This window comes from Equus przewalskii, chromosome 14 (assembly GCF_037783145.1).
Source record: "Equus przewalskii isolate Varuska chromosome 14, EquPr2, whole genome shotgun sequence".
In the NCBI taxonomy this organism is placed as follows: Eukaryota; Metazoa; Chordata; class Mammalia; order Perissodactyla; family Equidae; genus Equus; species Equus przewalskii.
In genome coordinates this window covers 32,481,614-32,509,610 of record NC_091844.1, presented here as the reverse complement: position 1 = coordinate 32,509,610, position 27,997 = coordinate 32,481,614, and the positions used below count along the sequence as shown (strand labels likewise).

Sequence of the window (27,997 nt, the reverse complement as noted above, 5' to 3'; positions counted from 1 at the left end):
TAACTCAGATGAGGTAAAGCAAACATGCAATATTTATGTAGCATTCTCTGAAGAAAGGGCATATTTTATTAATCCTCAAGTTCCTTAGCAGATTAATAATAAAAGCTTGATATATATTATCAACAAGTCCAACTGCTGAGCCCAAAGAAAACTCAAATTATTTTAAGGTGAGTTTGCTTCTTTTTCATCTGATTCATCATCCATAACCTAAAAACAAAAACACAAAGAGAATTTAATACTTAAGAAAAGGATTGGGAATTGCTATTTCCTGATTTTAATATTACTTACTTAACTGAAATACTCTACTCTATAACGATGTATGTCAATCCAATAAGAATAAATCTATCAACAGCTCCCAAAGCACAAAGTTTGCATCATAACTTGGTATTCTAACAACATAAAAGCAAACTGAATGTCAGCAAATCAATTAAAGCACTGGACTCTTTTCCTGTCCCCAAAGAGGCTTCCAACAGCAGAGTCTCAGCTGGACAGAGAAGACTATAACAATTAACTAGTATTTCCTAGCCATAAGACCAATGTAATTGATGTTTTTTTTGTTTTTTTAAAAAGCATCTCACTTACTTAAATACATTCTGGGGGGCTATACCAAACTGTTACTGTACAATTATATATCAGAAAAATGAATCTCTAAAAAAAGTAAAGAAACAAAATATCATAGTAGCAACTAATTATTTTGGTCTTACTCAGATAAAAATTCATTTTAAACCTTAGAAAAATGTGAAGGCTTTCATTTCTAATAAGTGAAGGAAAATACTAATGAATACTTGAAGAAAAAAATGAAAAGATTAATATCTTCTCGTGAGTTAATATATTACTCAGATAATAAAGATCAACTCCCTTGGAGAGGAAAAGAGCTATGTAAGCCTAAGAACTTTTTTTTCTCTTCACCGCACCTACTACAATTAAATGCTAATTCAAGTTTATAATCTGACTGCCAATTCATCACCCCACCCTAATAAATATGTTCCTTTGTCAATCCACCAAGTGTCAACTAATATAATTTTTTTTTTAAGATTGGCACCTGAGCTAATATCTGTTGCCACTCTTTTTTTTTTTCCTTCTTGTTCTCCCCAAAGCCCCCCAGTACATAGTTGTATATTCTAGTTGTGGGTCCTTCTGGTTCTGCTACATGGGATGCTGCCTCAGCATGGCCTGATGAGCAGTGCCATGTCCGTGCCCAGGATCCGAACCGGCGAAACCCCAGGCTGCCAAAGCGGAGCGTGTAAACTCAAGCACTCAGCCACGGGGCCAGCCCCTAATATAATTTTTTAAAAAGGTATATAGAGCATAAAGGAACAAAAATAAATTTTTTAAAAAAATCTAAAAGAGGGGCTGGCCCCGTGGCCGAGTGGTTAAGTTCGCACGCTCTGCTGCAGGCGGCCCAGTGTTTTGTTGGTTCGAATCCTGGGCGCAGACATGGCACTGCTCATCAAACCACGCTGAGGCAGCGTCCCACATGCCACAACTAGAAGGACCCACAACGAAGAATATACAACTATGCACCGGGGGGCTTTGGGGAGAAAAAAGGAAAAAATAAAATCTTTGGGGGAAAAAAAAAAAAAATCTAAAAGAACCTGGTTCTGATGTGAGACAATCAATGGAAAAATAATTCTCTCATAGTTCCTTTTCAGGGTTGAGTAAAAATGGATATTTACTTCCAAGAAATTGATATTTAATATTCAATCTCAGCAACACCCAATCCAAAGAATTTTGTCAATCAACTCCTATTTTAGGCAAAATATTCCTAAATTTGGAATATTTTCAAACATTTATTTAATACAAACTATGTATAAAACACTTATAACACATAGGGCTAAGGGCTGCAGAACACAAAGACCTAGATATGACTACAGGTCTCTCAAGAAACTTACCCATAAACATAAGGCTGAAACAGACACACAGAAAGAGGCTTTGGACCAAAGTAGAGCTCAATTCCAAGCAGAGGACTGATAAGGACTTCAAAGAGGAGATGGCATGTATTGTACCAAAAGGACAGATTTTAATACTACCCAGAGATGTGTAATTCTCAAAGGAGCTGAGAAGAGATTCCCTCTCCTTAAAGGCACAGAATTACCTAAAGACTTTTCTCAAATTTCTAATTTGCACACCCTCTTTCCCTCCGTGAGAACCTCTCTCCATAAGGCCATGCCTCTTGGTTGAGAATCATGCAATGAGGATAACTATTACTGCTGAGAATGGGCTTTGCGGTATTCCTTAGGTCTCTTGGGGCAGAAAAAATTTTGACATCAGGTGAGAGGTAAAGCTCTATAACTCTACTCGGTACTGTTTTACTGTACAACAAAGTACGATTTCTCAGTGAGCTTCTTGCCTGCATGTTTAAGAACAAGAAGTGGATAAATATGATGTAGTGGAGCTCTTCCACCAGACTTCCAAATCTCATCTGTAAAATTCCATGACGCTTTGAATCCCATTTTCATAATTCTTCTACAACTAGCGCAGCAGCATGCCCTGTAAATCTCAATTTCCTATATACAAAATGGAAATGACTCAGTAACACTACTAGGAGTGCTACTACTTAATATGCTGTGTTGTTAGAAGATTAAATGAGGTAATATTTGTAAAAATGCCGGGCACATAGTAGGTATTCATAACACAAGATAATTCTAAAATAAGGAGGGGCCTTCTGGGCCGGCCTGGTGGCAGAGTGATTAAGTGTGCGTGCTCCACTTTGGCAGCCCAGGGCTCACGGGTTCAGATGCCAGGCGCAGACCTACATATGGCTCATCAAGCCATGCTGTGGTGGCATCGCACATACAACATAGAGAAAGACTGGCACAGATGTTAGCTCAGGGCCAATCTTCCTCAAGCAAAAATAGGAAGATTGGCAACAGATGTTAGCTCAAGGCCAATCTTCCTCACAAAAAAAAAAAAGAAAAAAGAAATAAAAAAATAAAATAAAATAAGGAGGCTTCAAGTCTCATAACAATTGCAACACAAAGATCCAGCCCTTGAAGAAAATGACGGGTCATGAATCTCTTTTCTTTTCAAATATTTATTTTAATAGTAAATCCGAACTGCCATATAGTATTGACATACCTGTTCTACGCCTTCTACTTCTGGAATATAAAACTGCAGCATGTTCTGAATTCCATTCTTCAGAGTAATGATTGAACTGGGGCAGCTCGTACAAGAACCTTGGAGTTTCAGCTGGACGATGCCATCTTCAAAGCCTTTATAGATTACATCTCCTCCATCTTCCTGCACAGTTGGCCTGTGGTCACGGAATATTTGTGATATATTTAAAAGAACAGAAGTTTTGTTGAAAAAATTTAATACAACTCAGAGCTTAGATTTTCTATTGGTAAAATTCACAAAGTCAGAGCTACTTTTATAATAGAGAACAATAGGGTCTGGCCCCGTGGCCAAGTGGTTAAGTTCGCACGCTCCGCTGCAGGCGTCCCAGTGTTTTGTTGGTTCGAATCCTGGGCGCGGACATGGCACTGCTCATCAAACCACGCTGAGGCAACGTCCCACATGCCACAACTAGAAGGACCCACAACGAAGAATATACAACTATGTACTGGGGGGCTTTGGGAAGAAAAAGGAAAAAAAATAAAATCTTTATAACAGAGAACAATAACTGTGGCTAGTCTCATTTGTAACATTTTTTTACTTTCAGATAAAATGTCAAAATTCATTCATACAAATATTTGCTCTATTAAATCATAATCTTGCTTATTAATAATCTTCTCTGGCATTTAAGACTTCAAATTTCCTTTTTTTTTGCTGAGGAAAATTAGCCCTGAGCTAACATCTGCTGCCAATCTTCCTCTTTTTGTATGTGAGCCACCACCACAGCATGACCACTGACAGACAAGTGGTGTAGGGCTGCGCCCAGGAACCAAATCTGGGCTGCTGAAGTGGAGCACACCAAACAACCGTTAGGCTACCAGGGCTGGCCCAAGATTTCAAATTTCCTAATAATCATAGCGATTACCTAAGATATACTCATTCACTTCTTTTGGGTGAACAGAGGGAGAAGGACACATTCTGGCTTTTTTTTTCAGGTAAACTTTTCATTGAAAAATGGCATTAATACAGAAAAATCCATACATCATGCTTGATCAATTCAATGAATTTTCACAACATGAACACACATTTGTCCCAGACCAAGAAATAAAACTAGCATCTCAGAAGTCCCCCTTGTGCTTCCTTCTGATTATTCCTCCCAACCAAAGGTAACCATTATCATAATTGCTATCACTATTGATTAGTGTCATCTGTTTTTTAACTTTATAATTTTACTTTTTTAACTTTATAATTTATAAATATAGATTCCATCTCGAAAGTACAGTATTTATTCTTCGGTATCTGGCTTCTTTTGCTCTTTATGAGATTCAGCCACATAGTTCATTCAATCTCACTGCTGCATAGTATTCCGTTAAGTGAATACGCCAGAATTTATCCATTCTATTGTTGATGGACATTTGGGTTAGTACGAATTTTGGGCTTTTACAAATAGTATAGCTATGAAGATTCTTGCAAATGTCTTTTGGTATACACAGATCTTACTACTGGGAATATACCTGAAAGTGGAATTGCTGGATCAAGAATACCCATATGTCCAGATTTCGTAGATACTGCACTGCCAAACAATTTTCCCAAGTTATATAAACTTACATTTCCACCAGCAGTAAAGGAGTGCTTGTTGCTCCACATCCTCACCAACAGCTGGTATTGTCAGTCTTAGTGATTTTAACCCTTCTAATGGATTGGCAGTGATATTTCATTGTAGTTTTAATTTGAATGTTCATAACGACTAATGGAGTCGAGCATTTTTGCATGATTAGTGGCCATTTGGTTACTGTCTTTTGTGAATTCCTACTCCAGTGCTTTCATGAAGAGACTGCTCCAGTCTCTATTTGACTGTTTGCCTTTTTCTTAACAATTTGTAGGTGTGTTAAAACATATTGTCATATATGTATTATAAATATCTTCTACTTTGTGCTTTGCTTCTTCCCTGGACCTGGTGTTTTTTGAAAAAGAGGAAGTCATAATTTTATTGTAGTACAATTTATATGTATTTTCCTTGATTTTTCTTGTTTCCTGTCAGAAAAAAATTTGCCTACCCAAAGGTCATGCAGATATTCTCCTATTTTAAATTTCCTTTGTGATTTCTTTGTTGACTATGGATCTTTTTGAAAAGCACTGTTTAGTTTCCAAATATATGAATATTTTTTAGTTACCTGTTAGTGACTGATGTCCAGCTTAATCCCACTGTAGAAAACAATATTCTCAATTATTTCAATCTTTGAAATTTGTCCAGAGTTGCTTTATGATTCAAAATAGTCTATTTTAGCAAATGTTCCATGTAAACTTGAAAAGAATAAATATTTTGTTCTTGTTGAGTGTAATGTTCTGTATGTGTCAATTTAGTCGTTTGTTAATCACGTGTATAAAACGCCTATCTTAACTCACCATTTTATATGCTTTCTCTATTTGTTATTGAGAGAGGCGTGTTAGTCTCCCTCTATGACTGTGGATTATTTATTTCTACTTTCAGTTCTAACAAATACTCTTCATTTATTTTGAAGCTGCTATTAGATACATACAAGTTTAAAGTTAGTATATATTCCTGATAAAAATTACACTTTTATTATTATGAAAGATTTCTCTTTATCAGTAGTAATGTCTTTAGCTATAAAATAATTTTGTCTGATATCTGTATAACTAGATCAGCTTTCTCTTACTCATTCTTTTCATGCTATACATTTCTCCATCTTCTTACTTTCACTCTGTTTTGTGTCCTTATATTTAAGGTGTATATCTCATATAAGCAGCATATAAATGGTTGTTTTTTAATAACCAATCTGACAATTTTATTTTTTGTTAATCAACCTATGTACATTAAAATACAACTACTAACATCTTTGGGCTTATATTACCATCTTACTATTTTTCATTATTTTGGATCAAGTATTTTTTTATTATTCCATTTTTTCCTCTGTTGGCTTGTTGGCTATATGGTCTTTTACCATTCATTTGGTGTTTACCCCACAAGATGCCTACTTGGTTTCTTAGTCTCTAATATAAATTAGCACTTTTTTTTTTTGAGGAAGATTAGCTCTGAGCTAACTGCTGCCAATCCTCCTCTTTTTGCTGAGGAAGACTGGCCCTGAGCTAACATCCATGCCCATCTTCCTCTACTTTATATTTGGGACACCTACCACAGCATGACTTTTGCCAAGCGGTGCCATGTCCGCACCTGGGATCTGAACCAGCAAACCCCAGGCCTCCGAAGCAGAATGTGCGAACTTAACTGCTGTGCCACCGGGCCGGCCCCTAAATTAGTACTTTTATCAATTCCCAGATAATGCTAAGACTGTAGAACGCCTCCTCTTAAACTCTCCACCTGTTACATTTTTGTCATGTATTTTTATTCTAGCTATATTAAAAGCTCTACAAGACATTCTAAGACCTTTTTTGTCATGTATTATACGTCTCTCACACTTTTTCCTGTATTTTCCATTCTCTTTTCTGTGCTTCAATCTGGATATTTTCTACTGACCTCTATCCAGTACACTAATCTTCTCTGCAGCAGCATCTGTGATGTTCCACTAATCTAACGAGTTCTTAAATTCAGTTATTACACTTTTTAGTTCCAGGATTACTACTTCTATTTTTATAGATTCCAGTTCTCCGATGAAATTCTTCATCTTGTTTTCTATTTTCTTGAACATGTTAATCACAGTTATTTTAAAGGCCATGTCTGATAACTCTAATATCAAGGTTACCCATGGATCTGTTTTATTTTCTCTTGGTCCAGTTTGTAGGTATGCCTATGATTTGTAACTGAATGATGGACAATGTGCATGAAAAACCGAAGTGATCTGGGATTATACTACATCAGAAAGGATTCATCCTATCTTCTGGCAGCAGTTCAATCCACGGTAGACTCAAGCTCACTCAATACTGGACTACAGTTTTATAAGGCTTGGTCTACCACTGGCTTGCTCCCATTTCAAGGGTACAGTCCTCTAGGGAGCCCAGTTGAGAGGCTGTTTCTTGAGGCCTCACCTTCCTTGACAGATCCTAAATTCCAATTTTTGTCACCCCTAGCACCATAAATCTACCAAACTCTATTCAGCTTTCCAACTGCTTTTTGTTTGACTTCTTAGTCAGCTCCCCTACACAGCTAAGAATAAGTAGATACCTCGTGGGGAGAACCTCTGTAATTTTAGGCTTACTTTTTCTTAACTTTTCTTCTCTCTGGGATTTTGACCCTTTAAGTCAAAGCTTCATTAATAATCTAGAATTTCAATTTTTGTCTTCCCATCTCAACAAATTTTCTAAAAGCTAAATGGTTTCTGATTCTTAGCAGCTATGCTCTACACAACTTCTCTTACTCTAGCCTCACATGAAGAATCAGCAAACGCCCCAAGGGAAGCCTCCATGTGCTTCCCTCTCCTACAGGATCTTGTTTGCTTAGGCAGCTATCTAATTGCCTTCAAACCAATTATTTTTTTTTTAAAGATTCGCTCCTGAGCTAACAACTGTTGCCAATCTTTTTTTTTTCTGCTTTTATCTCCCCAAGTCCCCCCAGTACATAGTTGTATATTATTGTTGTGGGTCCTTCTAGTTGTGGCGTGTGGGACACCGCCTCAGCATGGCCCGACCAGCGGTTCCATGTTCATGCCCAGGATCCAAACCAGCAAAACCCTGGGCCACTGAAGTGTAGTGTGCAAACTTAACCACTCGGCCACAGGGCCAGCCCCCCAATTTTTCTTTATTGCATATTATCTACCCTTTCTGGGAGCTCTCAGCAGGATCATTGGTCTGCTACAAGAAAAAGTGGAAGCCTGTGGTTCTCTACTCATTTAAATTTATTCTTTATGGGCAACAGCCTGGAAACAGGGGATCCTTCTCTCCTCACAATCCTCCCAAGCACCAAGTCACTTTTTCTTTCAAAGGAATTTCCTATTATAACAATATCAAACCTAAATGGTGACTGTGAAAGACAAATTCCTTCATTGGCTATGTTTAGATAGATTGAGTGTTTTAAAATTTTGAGTGAATATAGAGAATGTACAGGCTTTAAATTAAATTGTTATGGTTACCTATCATGTTTTACATTAAGGTATACTTATTTTGGAACTCTACTATAATTTCATAAACAACCAAAAGTATACTGCTATAACAAAAATTGGCTCTGTAATATATTTACTCTCAGGTAGAAAGATGAGCACATACCGTATTCTAGTATCTAACAATTCCTTAATCATTGCCACAACTTCATCATCTTCTTCAGATCCTAGAAACAATGAAAAATAAAACATATCAACAGCAGAAATTTTATATCCTTGCAAGTACAAGTATTAAAACATGATGATTTTAACTTAACATCTCATTAAAAAAATAAAAGCATAGAATATGTAACTTGGTATGGTGATGTAAGTGATTTTGGGGAAATGGAAAGATCATTCGATTCTCTGAAGAAAAGTTAAGGAGAACTGATCAACTCAACGTTTGGTGATAAAGGTGGGTATACCGAAATAACTTGATCTACTGATGACGTTAGGGTTTGAATTTTTTGGCCAATAAATTTTTAAACTTTCATCATTTTCAAGGATTGAAAAGTCGCAGAGAGAGAGATTGTCCGGATTTTGATGGAAACTTTGAGACAAAAGGTACACCTACTTTCTAAATTAAGTTACATTTTTAATTTCTCAGTTTGGTGGTTTTCAAAATGACAATCATACTAAATAGAGATATAAGCCTCATGGAAATTTCCAAAAAGTCCTACAAATCTGAGAAAAAAGTTGGTTTTTTTCATTTTTTCTTTTTATTTTGTAAGGTTATATACTGATGTTCACTAAAGCCTTTTTATGGGTTTAAAAATTTTTCTTTGAGAAATTTATTTACCTTTAGGAAAACTATAAATGTAGATAATTCAAATTACATTATAACAAACTAGAGTTCTGGCAACAACATAACAACTACTAACATTAAATTATATTAACTTTGAGACTTTTTTTAATAAAAGAAATAAAATATAATAAAGCTAAAATTCTCTTACATCAGCAAACCTAAGTGCCATTGCACACCATCTCTTCCATAGGCAATCATTATCATGAGTTTAGTATACATCCTTCTAGTACATGTTTACATTTACATGTGTACATTTACACAGATGAGATCACAATGTTCTATATCTTGTTTTTTTTGTATTTGATACACCTTAAAACTCTTTCCATATCAGCATATACAGATATGGCTCAATTTTTAAAATAAGTGCATAGTAATTTTTGTATAGATTTGTCTTCATTTAGCTAATTTCTTATTTCCATTTTTTCCAATTTGCTGCTATTTCTAACAATTCTGGAGCATACATGCTTGTGTAAAGTATGCATCAGTGTACTTTTGCAAATATGTCTATGAGATAAATTCCTAGTGGTGGGATATTTGGGTCAACAGGCTTGTGTATTTTTAAATTTTGGTAGATATAGTCAAATGCCTCTCAAACATTATATCAATTTTACAAATATAGATATATATATCCAACAAGAACACATATAACTGTTTCATGTATTTAAAAATTTGCATAGGAGCCAGCCCCATGGCAGAGTGGTTGAGTTTGCGTGCTCCACCTCGGCGGCCCAAGGTTCACTGGTTTGGATCCTGGACGCAGACATGGTGCCGCTCATTGAGCCATGCTGAGGCGGCATCCCACATGCCACAACTAGAAGGACCCACAAGTAAAAGTATAAAACTGGGGGGCTGGCTCTGTGGCCGAGTAGTTAAGTTCGCTCACTCCACTGCAGGTGGCCCAGTGTTTCATTGGTTCGAATCCTGGGCATGGACATGGCACTGCTCATCAGACTATGCTGAGGCAGCATCCCACATGCCACAACTAGAAGGACCCACAACAAAGAATATACAACCATGTTGTACCGGGGGGCTTTGGGGAGAAAAAGGAAAAAAATAAAATCTTTAAAAAAAAACAAAGTATACAACTGTGTACTGGGGGGCTTTGGGGAGAAAAAGGAAAAATAAAATCTTCAAAAAAAATCTGCATAAATGGTATATATGTAGGAGTATGTAAATAAACATATTATTTAATTTTCTTTTATCACTTATTTTCTTTTATATCTTTTCACATTGATATCTCCCAAACTAGTTCATTCCTTTTAACTGCTGAAATATTTTTAAAATATTTCAGGGGCTGGCCCCGTGGCTGAGTGGTTAAGTTCGCGCACTCCGCTGCAGGCGGCCCAGTGTTTCATTGGTTCAAATCCTGAGCACGGACATGGCACTGCTCGTCAAACCACGCTGAGGCAGCGTCCCACATGCCACAACCAGAAGGATCCACAATGAAGAATATACAACTATGTTCTGGGGGGCTTTGGGGAGAAAAGGGAAAAAAATAAAATCTTAAAAAAAATAAATAAAATAAAATACAATATTTCAATAAATATGCTTCTACGTGTTGTCTTATGTACATTTATAAGACTCATTTAGGGTATATATGTACAAGTGAAACTGCATCATCTAAAGGTGATTATACAAATGTGTGTGTGTGTTCTGTATCTTTATCATACTGGAGAAAGGAAAAAAATCATCAACTACAAATATAATAGTTACAGCTAATACTTGAGTTCCATGTGTAGTCACTCTTCCAAGTGCTTTCCTGAAAATAACTCATCAAAATAAGGTACAAAAAGCACAAACCACACAGGAAAAGATAAATATACTTGACCATATTCAAAAGAGAAACTTCTGTGCTTGCTGCAGCAACACGAATACTAAAACTGGAATGATACAGAGGTGATTAGCATAGCCCCAGTGCAAAGATGGCATGCAAATTCATCAGAAGTTCCATATTTTAAAAAAAGAGAAAAGGAAAAATTTCTGAATGACAAAAGATGTCCTAAACATAGTAAAAAGATAAGGCATGGTTAGGGAGAAGATATTTGCTAGAAATATACATAACAAAGGATTAATACCCAGAATATTTTTTTTTAAAAAACTTGCTAAAATAAATGCAAAAAAGACATACAACTCAATTTTTTTAAAACGGGCAAAGATTATCAACAGGAAACTTACTGACAAGAAAAATAATGGCCAATAAACATATGAAAACCTTTATGCTCAGTATTAATGAAGTAAATGCAATTAAAACAAGATACCATTTTGCATTTAACATATTGGTTAAAAACAATTTAAAGGACACTAAGTGATGATAAAGATATAAGAAAGTTGAAATTCTTATAACTGCTAATTTGTATGTAAATTAGAACAGATTTCAATACAGCAATTCTGCTTCCGGGAATATACTCTAAAGAAACTCTCCACATATGCACAAAGAGACTTGTACAAGGATGCCCACTGCAACAATGTTTGCAATAGAAATTAGTACAAACAATTCACTTGCACATAAGTAAAGGAATAAACTAACTGTGGTTTATTCATATAATGAAATACTACTCAGCACTTAAAGTAGAACTACATTTTATCAAAATGGATGCATTTCAAAATACCCAGCAAAAAAAGAAAAGTTGCATATAACACAAGTTATTCAAAATTTAAGAACAAAAACCAATATTATATATTCCCTGTAGAGACGTATATGTGTAGTAAAAATTTAAAAACAAACCAAGTGTACATACATCTCTTGAAAGGGAAAAGGGATGGGGGTTGGGGCTTTGGCTGGGTCTTAATACTTTATTTAAAAAGGAGTCTAGGGCCAGCCCCGTGGCCTAGTGCTTAGGTTTGGCATGCTCTGCTTCAGCAGCCTGGGTTTGGTTCCCAGGCGTGGACCTACACTTTTTGGTGGCCACACTGTGGTGGTGACCCACATACAAAATAGAGGAAGATGGGCACAGATGTGAGCTCAGGGGCCATTCTCTCAGCAAAAAGAGGAGGACTGGTAGTGCATGTTAGCTTAGGGCTAAACGTCCTCAAAAAAAAAGAAAGAAAAATTTAGTTTTGTATAACAGATTCAATTTATACACAAATTTTCAAAAGTGATGGGCAAAACTAGTATATCTGAAGTTTCATTTCCTCTGGAATTGGTTCTAGAGCTACATATGATACAATGATAAAAATCTGTACTCCTAAGACTTCTGAAATCAAGACAAGTGTGAAGAAAGTAGAAAAGTTAAAAAAAAAAAAGATAAATATTAGTTACCGAATATATTACCTGCTTCTCCTGAAGATGTTTCCTCAGTAACTAAGGGTAAGCCAGATGCAAAGAAATCCATGATTGTAGCATAAATATCTGGTTTCAGTAAATTCCAGTCTAACTCTTCACTTTCCTATAAATATGTGAAGAAAAATGGTATATTTCCACCCAAAGGCATAGACAAATACAAAACAATACTTTCTATCTTTTAGGAATCTTTTCCTATATATATTCTGTACTATGCAACAGCACCCATTTTTGGAGAATACATGTCAGTTTCACTTCTTAAAGGATCTGACTTAAAAGGAATTTCAGAAGACATAATCTTAGAACACTTTCCATTCATTCATTCATTCATCAAACTTGTTTCAGGTATGCTGTATGTACCATGCCCTATACAGGAGATACTAAAATGATTAAACGACATTTTTTCATGAAGTAAAGAGAGTTAAAATACTGAATAGATTCTCTGTGTTTAACAAGATGATAAAGAGATTTCCCCTTCTTTTAAATAGGATATAATTACTTGATCAAATATACAGGATATCCCACAACTATTCAAAAAATTCAACTAACATATATTACTTAAGAATATTGAAGAAATCCAATGATGCAACTATAGAACCAAAACATATAATGTGTCTTATCTGTGGCTACTGTGCTAGGGCACTTGTGTACCACCAATAAGACCAGTATCCATAAGAAAGAATCCATAACTTTTTCACCTCTATATCTGGCCAACTAGTTGACTCCATAAAAAAAAGATAGGATTCTTAAATACCTAAATAGTGTTAACATCTGAAAAAAAGAAAGGCAGCATGTTTTGTTTTAGTTTTTTAAAGGATAGCTCTTTAGGAAGAAAACTATTAGATACAGTCTATTTAGACTCTTAGGAGGCTGTTAGCCAGGGTCTCTGCTTAAATACAATTAAACATTGAGTCTACAAGCAAAAGGGACTACTTTTGTCATGGATTAAGAAGCAATTTAGAGACAGCACACAGAAGGTAAGATAAATGGGCGCTGCTATGGATACAAGAGCAAAACTAGTGAAGACGCCGTGTGATTGGGAATAGGAACTAATTCTAGGTAACATTTTAATAAATTATTTCCAAGACGGATCAGAGTACCTCAGATCTTCAGCAAATAGTGGGCTCTACTGAGTAGGGAAATATTGATAATAAAAAAAATATTCTGAAGTTGAATGAGAAAAAAAAGCAGCATATAAGCTGCAAATACACTTATACATTTAGTAAAAAAAAATATAAATGACGCATAAAGAAGCCCCTGAATTATCAATTACAAATCAGAAAGGAAAAGAGGCGATCCTGAAGATATCAGGTAAATGAAATAGTCCATTGTGAGGAAGGTAATTCAAAGAAAAACCAAATCTACTATTCTACCTATTAAACATCAATGTATGTCCTAATTTGGAATATTATTTATTGGTTATGTCATTTCATTAAGAAAAAATAGTGGAGCTGAGAGATTTCAAAAAGGGTAACTAAATTATGAAGGGAAAGGGAAATAAAAGATGACTTACCAAAATCAAATCAAGAAATAAAACTGTAAGATATAATCACGTTTTCATCAAAAGAAAATTTTCAGGGGCCAGCCCCATGGCCTAGTGGTTAAGTTCGACATGCTCCACTTTGGCAGCCCTGCTCTGGTTCCTGGGCACGGACCTTAAGCACTCGTCAGCAGCCATGCTGGGGCAGCAACCCACATACAAAATAAAGGAAGACTGGCACAGATGTTAGCTCAGGGCAAATCTTCCTCAAGCAAAAAAAGAGGAGAATTGGCAGCAGATGGTAGCTCAGGGCAAATCTTCCTCACAAAAAAGCATACTTTAAAAAAACATATATATATCAAAGAAAGAAAACTGAAGAATAACAAAGACAGGCCAAACGTCTATAAACTGGTAAAGACTTGGGATTGGTTAACACAGATTTGCTCACCATAATCCTACATTTGGGGTAAACCACTTGCAGCCTGAAAATTCAGTTTAGGAAATTTTACATCATCATTTCCTTCTACAAAAATTTCTTTGAGGGCATACTATGTGCTAGGCATTGTCAGGTGAACTTAACAAGATGGACATTCTTTATCTTCATGGAGTTCACATTCTAGTGCAGGAAAAATAGGTAATAAAAATTTAAAAAATATGATGAAGTGTTAAGTGCAATAAAGAAAATAAACAAGGTAATGAGCTCCTGGAAGGAGTGCTACTTTCACTGATAAAGTCAAGAAAGGACATTTTGAGAATTTAGAACAAATAACACTTTAAGCAATAGGGAAAAATATTTTACAATTGGGATATTTGCAAGAACAACCATAGCCACTGGGATTACCACCAAGGAGAAAAATCATAATTCTCCTCCACACATAAATAGCTACAAGAGAATACTGGACTAGATGTAACATGTTGCTAACCCAGTATGTCCACTTCTATGATGCATCAAGAACTCAGAGTAATCCTTTCAAATTGCTTAAAAGGAGCTGAATGAAAACTTTTGACTTCGATGCAAAATTTGACAAGTGATTAAGTTCAGTGCATATTGTATACCAATTAACAGATTTAAAAGGACACAGCCCAAATTTAAATAGTTCATTTCTCATTAATCTAGTGCACTTAAAAAAGAAACAGCCTTTTCTAGCAGATACCTCAGCTGTTGGAACGGGTAGCACATGTAGCTTGACTTTTTGACTTCTAGAGGCTAACTAAGTGCTGCAGAACCACACAGTCCACGGCTCTCATCTGTGAAGCTCTGAAGTGTTACTGCAGGATCGAAGAATGTGCAGACACCATGATACAAGGGCCCACCTTGAAAGGGGATATATATTCAACCATTCTGTTGGTCAAATATATATATATTATTTGGTTATTTATTTGCTTTTTTTCACTTTATCAATTTAAATTAAGAATTAGTAAAAATAATATTTGGAAGCCTAAATTCTAGCCCTGCCAAAGTTGAGTCTTGGCCCTGCCATAAGGTAGCTATAATCTTGGACATTGCATTTAACCTTCTGAAGCTCAAGTTTTTCTCTTTTGAAAAATGAGGAATCTGGACTACAGATAATTTCACCTTGAAAATTCTACTAAATAATTAACTTTAGAAACGTGAGGGGCCGGCCTCATGGTATAGTGGTTAAGTTTGCATGTTCCGCTTCGGTGGCCCGGGGTTTGCTGGTTCAGATCCTGGGTGCAGACCTACACACCGCTCATCAAGCCATGCTGTGCTGGCGTCCCATACACAAAATAGAGGAAGACTGGCACAGATGTTGGCTCAGGAACAATCTTCCTTGAGCAAAAAGAAGAGGATTGGCAACAAATGCTAGCTTAGGGCCAATATTCCTCAAAAAAAAAAAAAAAGAAAAGAAATGTGAGAAGCAAACAATTTGATATTTTTAATAACAGCATGTGTAAAATATACCAAGAATGGAAATTCTAGAGAGGAACACCTGATTCAGAAAAAACTAAAAGTACTTCACAACTTATTTTATATAATCCTATGTTTACCTTTGTGACAGTGATGAAATCTGGTCCAAAGAAGACACTTTTTACTCCTTCAATCCTAAATAACTGCCTGTGAAAAAATAAAAATAAAATGTTTTATTATGGAAAAGTTTACACATACAAAAAGATAGAGAGAAAAGTCAAAGAACCTCCATGTACCCATCACTAGCTTCAACAATTATCAGCTCACGGCCAATCTTGTTTCATCCTCTTACCCTACAATCCAGCAATCCCACTCTTAGGTATTGACCCAAGAGAAATGAAAACATATGCTTCACAAAGACTTGCACATGAATCTTTATGGTAGCTTTATCTATAATAGCCAAAAAAATTCTAGAAATGTCCATCAACTGGTGAATTATTAAACAGACTGTGTATACCCATATGTTGTAGTATCACTTGGCAATAAAGAGGAATGAACTACTGATACACACAAAAAAGGATGACTCTCAAAAGCATTATGCTAAATGAAAAAAGCCAAACACAAAAGACTATATGGTTACATTTACACGAAACTCTAGAATAGGCAAATCTGTAGTGGCATAAAGAAGATCAATAGTGGGGCCGCCCCGTGGCCAAGTGGTTAAGTTCGTGTGCTCTGCTTCAGTGGCCCAGGGTTTCGCTGGTTCGAATCCTGGGCACGGACATGGCACTGCTCATCAAGCCATGCTGAGGTGGCATCCCACATGCCACAACTAGAAGGACCCACAACTAAGATATACAACTATGTACTGGGGGACTTTGGGGAGAAAAAGGAAAAAAAAAAAAGATCAATAGTTACCAAGGTGACAGATGTGTTAACTCATTTCACAGTATATATGTATACCAAATTATTCTATCATACACCTTAAACTTACTCAATGTTTTATGTCCACTGCATCTCAAAAAGGCTGGAAAACATTTTTAAATAAAAAGTCATTGCCATAAAAAAAAATGACCAGTGGGGGCCGGCCCCTGTGGCCAAGTGGTTAAGTTCATGCTCTCTGCTTTGGCAGGGTTTCGCCGGTTCAGATCCTGGGTGCGGATCTAGCACTGCTCATCAAGCCATGCTGAGGCAGCGTCCCACATATCACAACCAGAAGGACCTACAACTAGAATATACAACTATGTACGGGGGGGCTTTGGGGAGAAGAAGACTGGCAACAGACGTTAGCTCAAGTGCCAATCTTAAAAAAAAAAAAATGACCAGGGCATGGAGGTGAAGCAAGAGGCCTGAAAATGCAAAGGGAAAAGAGGGATCTTTTGCAGTGATAAAAATGTTCTATATTTTTATTTTGGTGGTGGTTACACAATTATACACATTTATCAAACTCACTGAATTGCATACTTAAAATTGGTGAATTTTATCGCATGTAAATTATACCTCAGTAAAGCTAATTTCTAGAATCCTGTGAGAGGAGAAGAGGCAGACTATAACTTGAAAAGTCCCTACAGGGGACTTTGAAATGCCTCTTCCTTCTCCAATCAACCATCCCTAGTATACACTCTACAGCAGTTTCCTTATTCCCAACCCTAGGAATAAAAGCGGACACTCCAAAGAAGGTCATGGTTTTCCTTTTCTTTGTCTACCATTACAAGAGTGCTATCAAAATTGCTGTTTTTAAATTATTTAGGAATTTGTCTGAAACAATGTCATCTGAGTCATGTATACAACTACTCAATATTAAGTTTAAAAGTAATTATAGGGTTCTTGGTTCAGCTTATGATCCAATAAACCCAAGCACAGACCTTGGAGTAGGCCCTTTGATTGGCTCGGTACATCTGCACTGTTAGCAAAGCCTTTTTTCCCAAATGAAAGGACCACGCAAAGGAATCAACCTGATCTATGGGCCATGTCATGGAGACTGCTTTAGGCAAGAGTTCACAGGTTCTGTCCCTAAAAGGAGGAAAAAGCTGAAACAGGAGTTTCAAACATTATCATACATGCTTTGCCTTTTAAGTTACTTTCCTTGGGACAATTTCAACTTGTCAACATCCAAAATAAAATATGATACCCAGAACTGAACACAATATCCCAAATATAGTCTGACTTGTTCAAGGTACAAAGACTGTCACCTCTCTCAAGCTAGACACTATGACTCTGTTAAAGTTTGATTGACTTTTTTGAGCACTGCATCATATTCAACATGAAGAACTAAAAGGTCAGATTCTTCTACTCCATAATTGTGCTATTCATTTAAAAACTTCAAATACAAGGCTTAATATCTGTTCCTGTTTGATTTTATCTTATTTGCTTTAACCTATCACTCCTGCCTAGTGAAACTTTTTTAATTTTTCTGAATTTTGCCATCCAACATACAAGCAATTCCTCCCAAGTGAAAAACTGATAATTATATCTTTATCAATGCTGTTGATTAAAAAAAGTATTGAACAAACATGCCAACTACAGAGAGACAGAGCCCTTTCACATGTCACTAAAGACAGGTTTACACTCTGCTTACACTTCTTTGTCTTGTCCATAAGGATAGGAAGAAAGAAGTCAAATGCCTCCCTGAAGTAAGATATACTACTCTTTATTCATTCATTCAATCAGTTACTCATTCATTCAACAGATATTTGAACGCCTCTGAGTACTAGACCCTGTACAAGCACTAAGGATACAATGATGGACAAGACAGCTGGGTCTCTGTCCTCATGAAGCTTACATTCTAGCTTACAGCAAAAACATTCTCTGGGAAAAAGAACAACAAAAATAAGATTGATTTTGCTTAACTTTTAAGATAATAAATTCTGTGAATCCAGGAAATAGGCTACTTTCAAAAGACTACTTTGAAATGGGCTTTTGCCAACTGAATATCAGACAGAAATAATCTCCAACTAACCTGCAACTGACTTAATTAAGGCCTTTTCACTTTTATATTTTTTAAAATACAAAATATGTGAACTCATACTTGATATAAACATTTCAAACTATACATATAAAGTGAAAATGCCTCTTGACCACTCCTCCCAAACCCTCTGTTACCGGTTTGGTGTGCATTCTTCCAGATCTTTTTGTCAGTGCATTTTTGTTGTTTGAGGTTTTTGTTTTTATATACATAATAATCATATTCTACTCACTGTTCTGCAACTTGCTTTCTTTATTTAACAATATGTGTTAGAGGTCATTCAATGACAGTAAATATGGGTCCTCCTCATCCTTTTTATTATCTGCAGACTATGGATGGACAAAGTTTACCTAACTCTTCCTGTTGATGACTATTTAGATTGTTTTTAACTCGTTACCATGACCAACAAGGCCACAGAGAACATCCTTGCACACACCTTGTGTACATACACAGGTATCCTCTAAAGGAGTGTTTTTCAAACCCACCAGTAAGTTGTGAAATAAACTATGTAGTGACCAGGATCTTATCTAATAAAATAAAACAGAACAGAGGAAAATAAAAAGAACAAGAAAGGAAACAGAAGAACGCATTTCACACTCCTAAGGTGAAAACTGTCCTCTCAAACACCTGTTTCATACATACATACACATGTATCTGTGTGTGTATACACACATATATATGTATATCTGTGTACATACATATGTGTCTGTCTGTGTGTCTGTTCATCCTGGATCATAATATAAAACATTTCTTCAGTGTGGCTTATATAAAAAAGTGTGAAAAACAAATGCTCTAAGGTATATTCTGAGAAGTGGCATGTTTAGGTCAAAGGAAATGAGCATTTTTATCAATTAGAAATTTAAAAAACCATTCCTGAGATAAGCATATATCTGGCTTCCCTAAATGAGACATATAAAACGGCTGTATGTATAGAAATAGTTATCTAAGCTTTATTTTCCAAATATCCTTGGCAATCAGTATCAAGCTTAGGTTAACAAAAACTTCAATTGTTGCTGACTGACTCTAACACTTCTTTTTTTTGTGGGAGGGGGGGATTAGCCCTGAGCTAACTACTGCCAATTCTCCTCTTTTTGCTGAGGAAGACTGGCCCTAAGCTAACATCCATGCCTACCTTCCTCCACTTTATACATGGGATGCCTAGTACAGCATGGCTTTTGCCAAGCGGTGCCATGTCCGCACCCGGGATCTGAACCGGCGAACCCCAGGCCACCAAGAAACAGAACATGTGAACTTAACTGCTGCGCCACTGGGCCGGCCCCCTAATATTTCTTATTGCAAATAATATCTCTAGCTATCAGTTAAACAAGGTTCATTCCAATAATTTCATCATTTATGCTTTATCATCTAAGATACATTTAACATGTGTTTATCTAGTAAATTTAAAAACTGTCTTTGCTGACTAGTCTGATATCTATTATCATTTCTAGTTCTAAGTGGAACATTTCAGAAACAATTCCATTTTTAAACATCCAGAAATTTATCCTTAAGAATAAAATGAGCAAGTTTTCATTGCTTTTTAAAAAGAGAGTTTTAAAAACTTAGGATGGAAATTTACCATATCATCATTTTGATGGATTTTTTTTTCTTGAGTAAAAATACAAATTTTCATTTAGTTATGCTACAGATCTCTCAAATAAATCACTTTTCAGGAGAACGGTTTCCTAATAGCAATTCTTATTTTTCGTTATCTCTTAACTGAAAAGAAAATACAGTATTCCTTACACTGAAAAAAAATGCAGTGCACATAAAAATGCAATAGCTAAATATTGGCTGCCTTAACCCCAAAGTCAGTTATTTATGTTTCCTGGTAAAAGCAAACGAAAAATAGTAATATACCTAGCCAGAGGGGAGCGAAATGCTGCAGCTGGTGTGGGAAAATCCATGGTCCTTGTTTCAAGAACTGGTTTTCCTGGAATAAACTTTAAACTGTTGGGATTTGGGGTATCTTGTGTTTGAATAAACATGTATCTCACTAAAAGAGAAAAAAAGAAGAAAGAATGTTATTCTAGAAAAAACAGCAGTTAACAAATTTACAGAATATGGAGGGCTCATTTTCAGAGAACCAAAAGAAGTAAGAAAAATTAGAAAAAATAAAATAAGGCTTTATTCTCCAAGCTGACGAAATAAGAATTTTTAAAGACAAGAGAGAAATTTATCAATATATTTAGGATAACTGCACTGAATTTTATATAAATACTAACTATTTAGATAGCTTTGTTACTCAACAGATTCTAGCAATATCCTACACTTAAGTAGGAAGGTATAACATAATTCAAGAGTCTTATATGTATTCAATTTGGTGACTTAGAACCAATGGCTATCACAATCACAAATCATCATCACTAGAATATTAAAACAGTAAAATGTTACATTCTCTTCTTTCCAAAGTGCTACCATTCTTTTAAAGACAAAAAATTTATAATAATAACTAATATTTACTGTGTGCTTACTTATTACATGCCAGAGACAGGGTCAAGTACTTTAAATGTATTCAAGCTTTTAATAACCCTATGAAGAAGTATTATTATTACCATTTAACAAATGAAGAAACTGAAGCTTAAAGTAACTTGCCCAGTGGTATAGTTAGTGACATTATAAATTATCACATAAGTGGGAATCTATGCGAATTACTTTCTGGAATACTTTTGAATTATCTTTACAGGTTCTTTTCTTCTCTGTTTCTTCTGAGGCCATGTTTATATTGAGAATGAATTCATTACAGCAATAAAGAAAGAACAGAATCTTTAATTTCCTACCTTCCTATTATGATTATATAGCTTGTAGGACAAAAGTATAGTACTGGGGTTTTAACAGTTTTAAAACTATTAAACAGGCCCTGATTATTTATTATGAAAATAAATATTCTGACCCCAAAAAAAAAAATTCTCATCTTAGAACAATATACTGAAATAGGTTAATTCATTGAGTAATTATCATGTGCTGGGCATGGTGCTAAGCACTGTATGTAAATTACATCCTTTAATCCTTATATCCTGCCAAGGAGGCATTGCTTTTATCTTATCTTACAAATGAAGAAACTAAAGCTCAAAGTCACTCAGTCAGTTAAGTGATACAGCCAGCATCCAAGCCCAGCCAATTCCCCAGCATTGACTTGTGTAACCACAGTGCATACTGCCACTCCATGCTGGTAAGTGCCAAGCATAATAGGAAATATATTAAGATCAGTCTTCCTATTTTGTCATACTCCTCATACCACATATCTTAAGAAAGATAGTAAAATATCAAAAACAACAGTTTTATTTTAAATTACAAAGAGATTAAATTTGGCAAAACATATGGTTGGTATAGAAGTGCTTTTCTCAATCATTACAAGAGAAGATTCTAATTTGACAGCTCAGAGTTGTTTTTGTACCTTGCCATGCAGTTCCAGCTAACTGATGTTAAGTCATTTCCTTGGTGAAGCAAAAAATGAAACTAAACTCCTATACATTTTGCTTAAGTCACTGTCCTATAAAGATATCAGTTGGTGACTTGGTAACCAGGCAAATTCTAAAAAACAGAAAAATTAAAAATGATAACCTCAATGTGCAAGTACTTGATTTAAAATATACATACTTCCGGGGCCGGCCGGGTGGCGCAGCGGTTAAGTTTGCATGTTCCCCTTCGGCGGCCCGGGGTTCGCCGGTTCAGATCCCGGGTGAGGACATGGCACCGCTTGGCAAAAGCCATGCTATGGTAGGCGTCCCACATATAAAGTGGAGGAAGACGGACATGGATGTTAGCTCAGGGCCAGTCTTCCTCAGCAAAAAGGGGAGGATTGGCAGCAGTTAGCTCAGGGCTAATCTTCCTCAGAAAAAACCACAAAATTTATACCTCCAACCAATAAATTCCTCTGAAAATCTGCTTTACAAGGGAACCATTTTTCAGATGGAACATTAAAGAAAGGACTGCTACTAGTTTCTGTAAATATAAAGACAATAAGGTTCTTTTAACCCTAATTCTGACCAATCGTTTCTTACGGTCTTTCTTAATAATTTATTGGTAACCAAAATCTCTGCACTCAATAGGCACTCTATCAATATCTGAAGAATTAAATCTGGATTTATTTTACTCAATCCATTTGTGTAAAACTATACACACAGAAACAAAAAAATTTTAAATATTTGAAGGTAAGAACTACAAACATAAAACAATTTAAGACAGCATAATCTATATATACTGTCTGAAGTAGAAAATATATGACATCATTACATAAATTTTCTCTTTTCACAATGAACAAAGCTATTTCAAAAGAGTAATTTGACTAGATATTAACAAAATCATTCCAATTATAGTCTAAATTGGGTTTAATGAGGCATTTCAAATATGACTTCCAGGTCCATCATCCAGAAAGATGCCCCTGAAGGTGTTGTAAGGGTTACAAGAGGATAGAGAGACTGATCTAAAATAATTTTTCCCATTACGTTTGGTACTAATAGGTAATAGATAAATAGGTAGGTATAAGTTCCTCCCAAATAAAGATTAATGGTGCTTAAAGTCCATATCAAAAACTAAAATCAGGGCCAGCCCCCATGGCATAGTGGTTAAGTTCAGCATGCTCCACTTAGGCAGCCCAGGTTCAGTTCCCAGGCATGGACCTACAACACTGGGTTAGTGGCCATGCTGTGCTCGTGGCCCACATACTAAAAAAATAGAGGAAGACTGGCATGGATGTTAGCTCAGTGCTAATCTTCCTCAGCAAAAACAAAACAAAAGGAAAAAAAACACCTAAAATCAGCAGGTTTCCAATTTGAAAAACCTAGATGACCACATAATTCAGTCCTACAAAATTTAAAAGTCCAATTAAAGTAGCTTAACATGGAGTAGCTGAGTTACTCCATATTTATGTCTAAATTATTCTGTGATTCAAGCTGACAGGCAAGGCACTCGTGTTCTTGCCCCAGTACACAGGGGAGGTAAGGTCTCTACCCAATCCAACTCATGCCTATAGCGAGAGTGAGTCACCTTCCAGAGTAAGGCCACAAGGAGACATTCAACGTAGTGATGGAAATGGAGATGGGCCCAGAGCTGAATCTAAACTCTTACAGCTTCATAAGTACATATAGGCAGGTGTTTACACACACACACACCCTCCTCCCATGGTTCCCTAACCACATGACAGTGTTCATATTGCAATAATCTTCTATCTTCAAATCTATTTTCACTATTAAAGAATATAAAAGTATGTAACATCAATAAGATTGTCAACAAAACAACAGCAATTAATTTTGACAAAAAAAAGAAAAACCACATTCAAAGTACTACAGCCTAAGGCCTAGATGAAAGTAGAAATTTACTGATTTTAGAGGTATTCTTATCAAAATAAGGAGAGTAACGGATGGCAACTAGACTTTTGGTGGTGAACACAATGCAGAGGTCAAAATATAACGATGTACACCTGAAATTTATATAATGTTACAAACCAATGTGACTTCAACAAAAAAATAAAAATATCAATTCTTGGGGCCGGCCCAGTGGCACAGCGGTTAAGCTGGTGCGCACATTCGGCTTCAGCAGCCTGGGGTTGGCTGGTTCAGATCCCAGGCGCAGACATGGCACCGTGTGGCAAGCCATGCTGTGGCAGGCATCCCACACATGAAGTAGAGGAAGATGGGCGCGGATGTTAGCTCACAGCCAGTCTTCCTCAGAAAAAAAAGGAGGATTGGCAGATGTTGGCTCAGGGCTAATCTCCCTCAGGGGGAAAAAAAAATTGATTCTTCCACACAAAAAAATTGAGGGCAATAGCTTAAAATACATGATTCTTTGAAACACATTTGTAACTTCTTTTTACAATATTTTCATTTCAGAAATCATTTATTGAGCAACTGTATGTTCCAGAAGATGTGTTACACAAGATACTGAGATTTCATGATCTATTGAACACTGTGCTCAGTATTCTCAAAATTTAACGCCAAAGATATGTGTAAGCAAATAACTACAGTAGAGTATGATGGTATAACAGAAAAAAAAATGCTATGTTCTTTTCATAGCCATCTGAATAGAAAATTGACAAATTCTAATCTTTTATGACCCACAGAATGTCATTCAAGCACAGTTTAATTAGCTTCTGAAACACAATTTGCTCAAAAAGATGAAATTTTACCTGTGTTACATACGGTTGCAGGTAGTGGGAAAAGTGGTCTTTGTACAAACTGATGCAGAGGCTGTTTCTTAATGGTGTATGTATTCATCACATGACAGAATCTACATTTAAAAACAAATAAAAATGACATTTTAAGACAATCTTTTAAGCTTGGTTTCTACTTCTCACATATTAAAAAAAAACCATAAGGAAAATAATAGCAAAGTCAAATTTTCATTTTCCATCCACATTATTTCCACTTCCTTTGGCAAGCAATAGCTACAAACAATTTAAAAACAAGAGCTCAAGGGGGAATTTACAGCCTCGGTAACTACACAGGATAGTGCAATATCCGGTATAAAAAACAGAAATGCATCTACGTTAGTGATTTATAACCTGGAGTCCCAGGTTCTTAGCTTTGCATTAAGGAGACAAAGAACCACAAACTGTTTTTCCCTCTTTTTAAATTTTTAAAAATTAGGTAGTAGAGTCACATGGTTCAAAATTCAAAGGGAATTTTGTAAATACAGTGAAAACTCTTCCTCTTTTTCTGTCTCTACCACCATGATTCCTTAGAAAGAGATAAGCTATGTTACCTACTTTGAAAGGTATTTCAATGCTTCAAAAAGTCTAATAGAAAGTGTACTATTCTCCTCCAAACTGCTCAAGAAGCCAACAATCTACATATGCTTTTTTATTGGAAACATATTAACCCAGTGTTGCAACTTTGGTTATTTTACTCTGATAGAGAAGTGGTGATTGGCTATTTTTTTTATGGCTTTGCCAAATTAAAAACAAAGGCAGAAGGGAAAAACAAATATTAATGGAAAAGGAAATAAAAGGAGACATTAGTAGTGAAATAGTTTAGAAATCTGATGCATTACTTTAAAATCCAGTTTACCTCAAAATTCTATTGCTATCCATTACAATTTTCATTTCACTGGAGTCATTATGGAATTTCAAGCATATATATGATGACTTCTTTTAAAAACATTTCTGTGATTATTTTCACCTGCAAACTCATTAAGGGGAGAGACTGTCTTCATTTCCTATGTCCCCGTAGCAGGCGCGATGGCCTCCGTTCCTCATCTCTAAAATGAAGTTAATACTCACAGCTCCCTCATAAAGACTGCTGCAAAGATGGATCCAGATAATGCAGGTAAAGTGCTTAAAAGAGTGCTAGGCCTAACCATTCAATAAATGTTAGCTGCCACTATCATCACTATGTGATAGGTTGCCCAGTAATTATTTACTGAATGAAGTTCAAGGTTTGGGGAGAAAACATTTTTATCTACAGCTCATTGTCTAAATCTTGAACAGTCTGGAATATGGAAATACACTGGAAAACCAGTATTCTTGTCCCTTCAGCCCAGGGAAAGAAAGGCAGCAGAAAGGATAAATATTCGGACAGAGATGGGTGTAAACTAACAACATGGTAAAGGTAAGTTAAATTATTTCAGGGAGACAGCTACGCAATATAAGAGAGGGAGGCACGAGGTCACTAACAAAAAATCCTTCTGCAAACTTAACTGTTTGAGGAAATGCATTTAAACTTCAAGAGCATCCTTAGCACTAAACCTCCTAACACTCACGAGATCAAATCCCATCAGGCCCTTTTTCCTCCTTTTGTTCTAGAAGCAAAACCAAGGTATAACACCTACACAGCTCCTTCCACCTAACCAAGGTTGACAGACGTCGTCGGGAGGCCAAACTCAAAGGCAGGGCGCATGAAGCGGGAAAACACAGTGGGTGTAGGTGGCGGGAAGGAAATCTGGGTCTGGATTCTCATGAGTTCCTTCCCTTCGAAGCTGTGTGACCTCACACAGGTCACGTCCCCTTTCTGGCCTGCACTGAGAAATGAAACAAGGTATGCTCTCCCATTGTGTAACTTTCTGATTTTGTGTTTAACAAGCAGGGGAGGGAATGTACGTGGTGAAAGGGCTGGAGATCACACGATTTTAAAGGAGCTCCTCCGTCTGGTCTCTACAGCCGGGTTCTGGGAGCGTCCCCGCTGCAGGGGCTCAGAGCCCAAGATCGGGCACAGCCGAGGCCGCCCGGACCGGGGCGCGGAGCGGCCTCACCGACCGCCGCCCACCTCCGGGCTAACCCCCAACTGCGCCGACGGGGCGGACCCAAAGCTCGGTCACAGGCACTTCTCCCCGCTGTCTGAGAAAGGGTGGGCAGGGCGGTGGCCGCTCCGCTGGCTAAGCCCGGCGGCACCCCTACACGCAGCTCCGGGCTCGTCACCTACCGCGTGCGCAGCCCCACTGCAGCGGCCGCAGCTCCCCAGCTCAGCCGGGCCGCCGCCGCCATCTTTGTCCGAGTGCGCAGGCGCGGGACTGGCCTCCCCCTTACTCCGAGCCGCAGAAGCCCCGCGCAGGCGCAGGCGCAGGCCGGCCGGGAGCTGGAAAGGCACCGTGGAGAGCGCACCCTACCGGCCGCGGGCGGCGCTGCTGCAGATAAAGGGGGCAGGCTTGCGCCCGGCTGTTTGCAACCACTGCCTATCGTCTGTGTAGACCTGAACAAGGAGGGGGGAAAAAAGAAATCCCTGCCATGTTGTGCAGGCGTCCTCGGTAAGGCGGCACTGTACACTGCTATCCTACTTGCTGGGTATTGTGCTTGCGCTGAGTGATTCTGCAGTTAGAATGCTGTTCCCCACCCCTCAATCTGCCTCACTGCCACTTGTAGGATTCTAATCACCCTCCAGGCCCAGCTCAGTGACTGCCTCAAAAGACTGCCTGGAGCATCCGCTTTGAAGGTTCTCACCTTCCCCCAACGAACTGCCTGCCCTTCTCCCACGGGCTGATGTGGACCAGTGTGTCTTACCCTTCATTTGGGCTGGGCTTGTTACTCGGTCATCGTGGACCAACACGCATCGAGGACTCACCTAAATGCAGGGCTGCCCTTTGCTGTATAAACACGAATATTGACTAGTTTCCAGAGCAAAGTACAAAAGCTCATTAACTATTCTTCCAGAACTTTCCTGGGGTATTCGGCTTTCTCTAGGCCAGGGGTTCTCAAAGCGTGACCTCGGGGCCCCAACGGCGTGGGAACACGATGGAAATGCAAATTATGTTGCCTTGCCTTAGACCTACTGAATCTCAGTCTCTGGAGATGGGGTCCAGTAATCTGTTTTCACAAGCCTTCCAGGTGATTCTGACGCAGGCTAAAGTTTGAGAACCACTGCTCTAGAAGATGTACACACAGTACTGGTTTCTAGAATGGAAACAGCACGCTTGTTATTGGACAGGGTGAGGCCACACCTAGGACAACCCCGGTGGTTTCTGTGGCCGGGAGAGGCATCTAAGAGGGTGGATTCGGCTTCAGGCCTGCAGCTGGCCTGGGCCTGGACACTGCCTCCTCTGAGTGCCATTTACATTCTCAAGGCT

At 37.3% G+C, this 27,997-nt stretch overlaps 1 protein-coding gene and 1 non-coding gene across 4 annotated transcripts; one reads left to right on the top strand and one right to left on the bottom strand.

Annotated features, from left to right (window-relative positions):
* Positions 1 to 32: 32 nt before the first annotated feature.
* NFU1 (NFU1 iron-sulfur cluster scaffold) lies at positions 33 to 26,993 on the bottom strand. Of its 3 annotated transcripts, none has more exons than XM_070572456.1 (8): positions 26,860 to 26,993; positions 24,630 to 24,730; positions 20,363 to 20,498; positions 15,681 to 15,747; positions 12,182 to 12,296; positions 8,233 to 8,293; positions 3,079 to 3,253; positions 33 to 207 (listed from the first exon to the last, which is right to left on the bottom strand). In XM_070572456.1, exons 1-8 carry the CDS (start codon positions 26,919 to 26,921, stop codon positions 163 to 165), a joined length of 762 nt encoding a protein of 253 aa, XP_070428557.1. In that variant the 5' UTR covers positions 26,922 to 26,993; the 3' UTR covers positions 33 to 162. The 3 variants fall into 3 exon arrangements, with proteins under 3 accessions (XP_070428557.1, XP_070428558.1, XP_070428559.1); XM_070572457.1 differs by having other exon boundaries at positions 25,510 to 26,933; XM_070572458.1 differs by lacking the exon at positions 20,363 to 20,498 and having other exon boundaries at positions 26,860 to 26,941.
* Positions 10,761 to 10,867, top strand: LOC139075868 (U6 spliceosomal RNA). The gene has a single exon (XR_011526780.1). It is a non-coding gene; the product is annotated as a U6 spliceosomal RNA (small nuclear RNA).
* Positions 26,994 to 27,997: the final 1,004 nt, after the last annotated feature.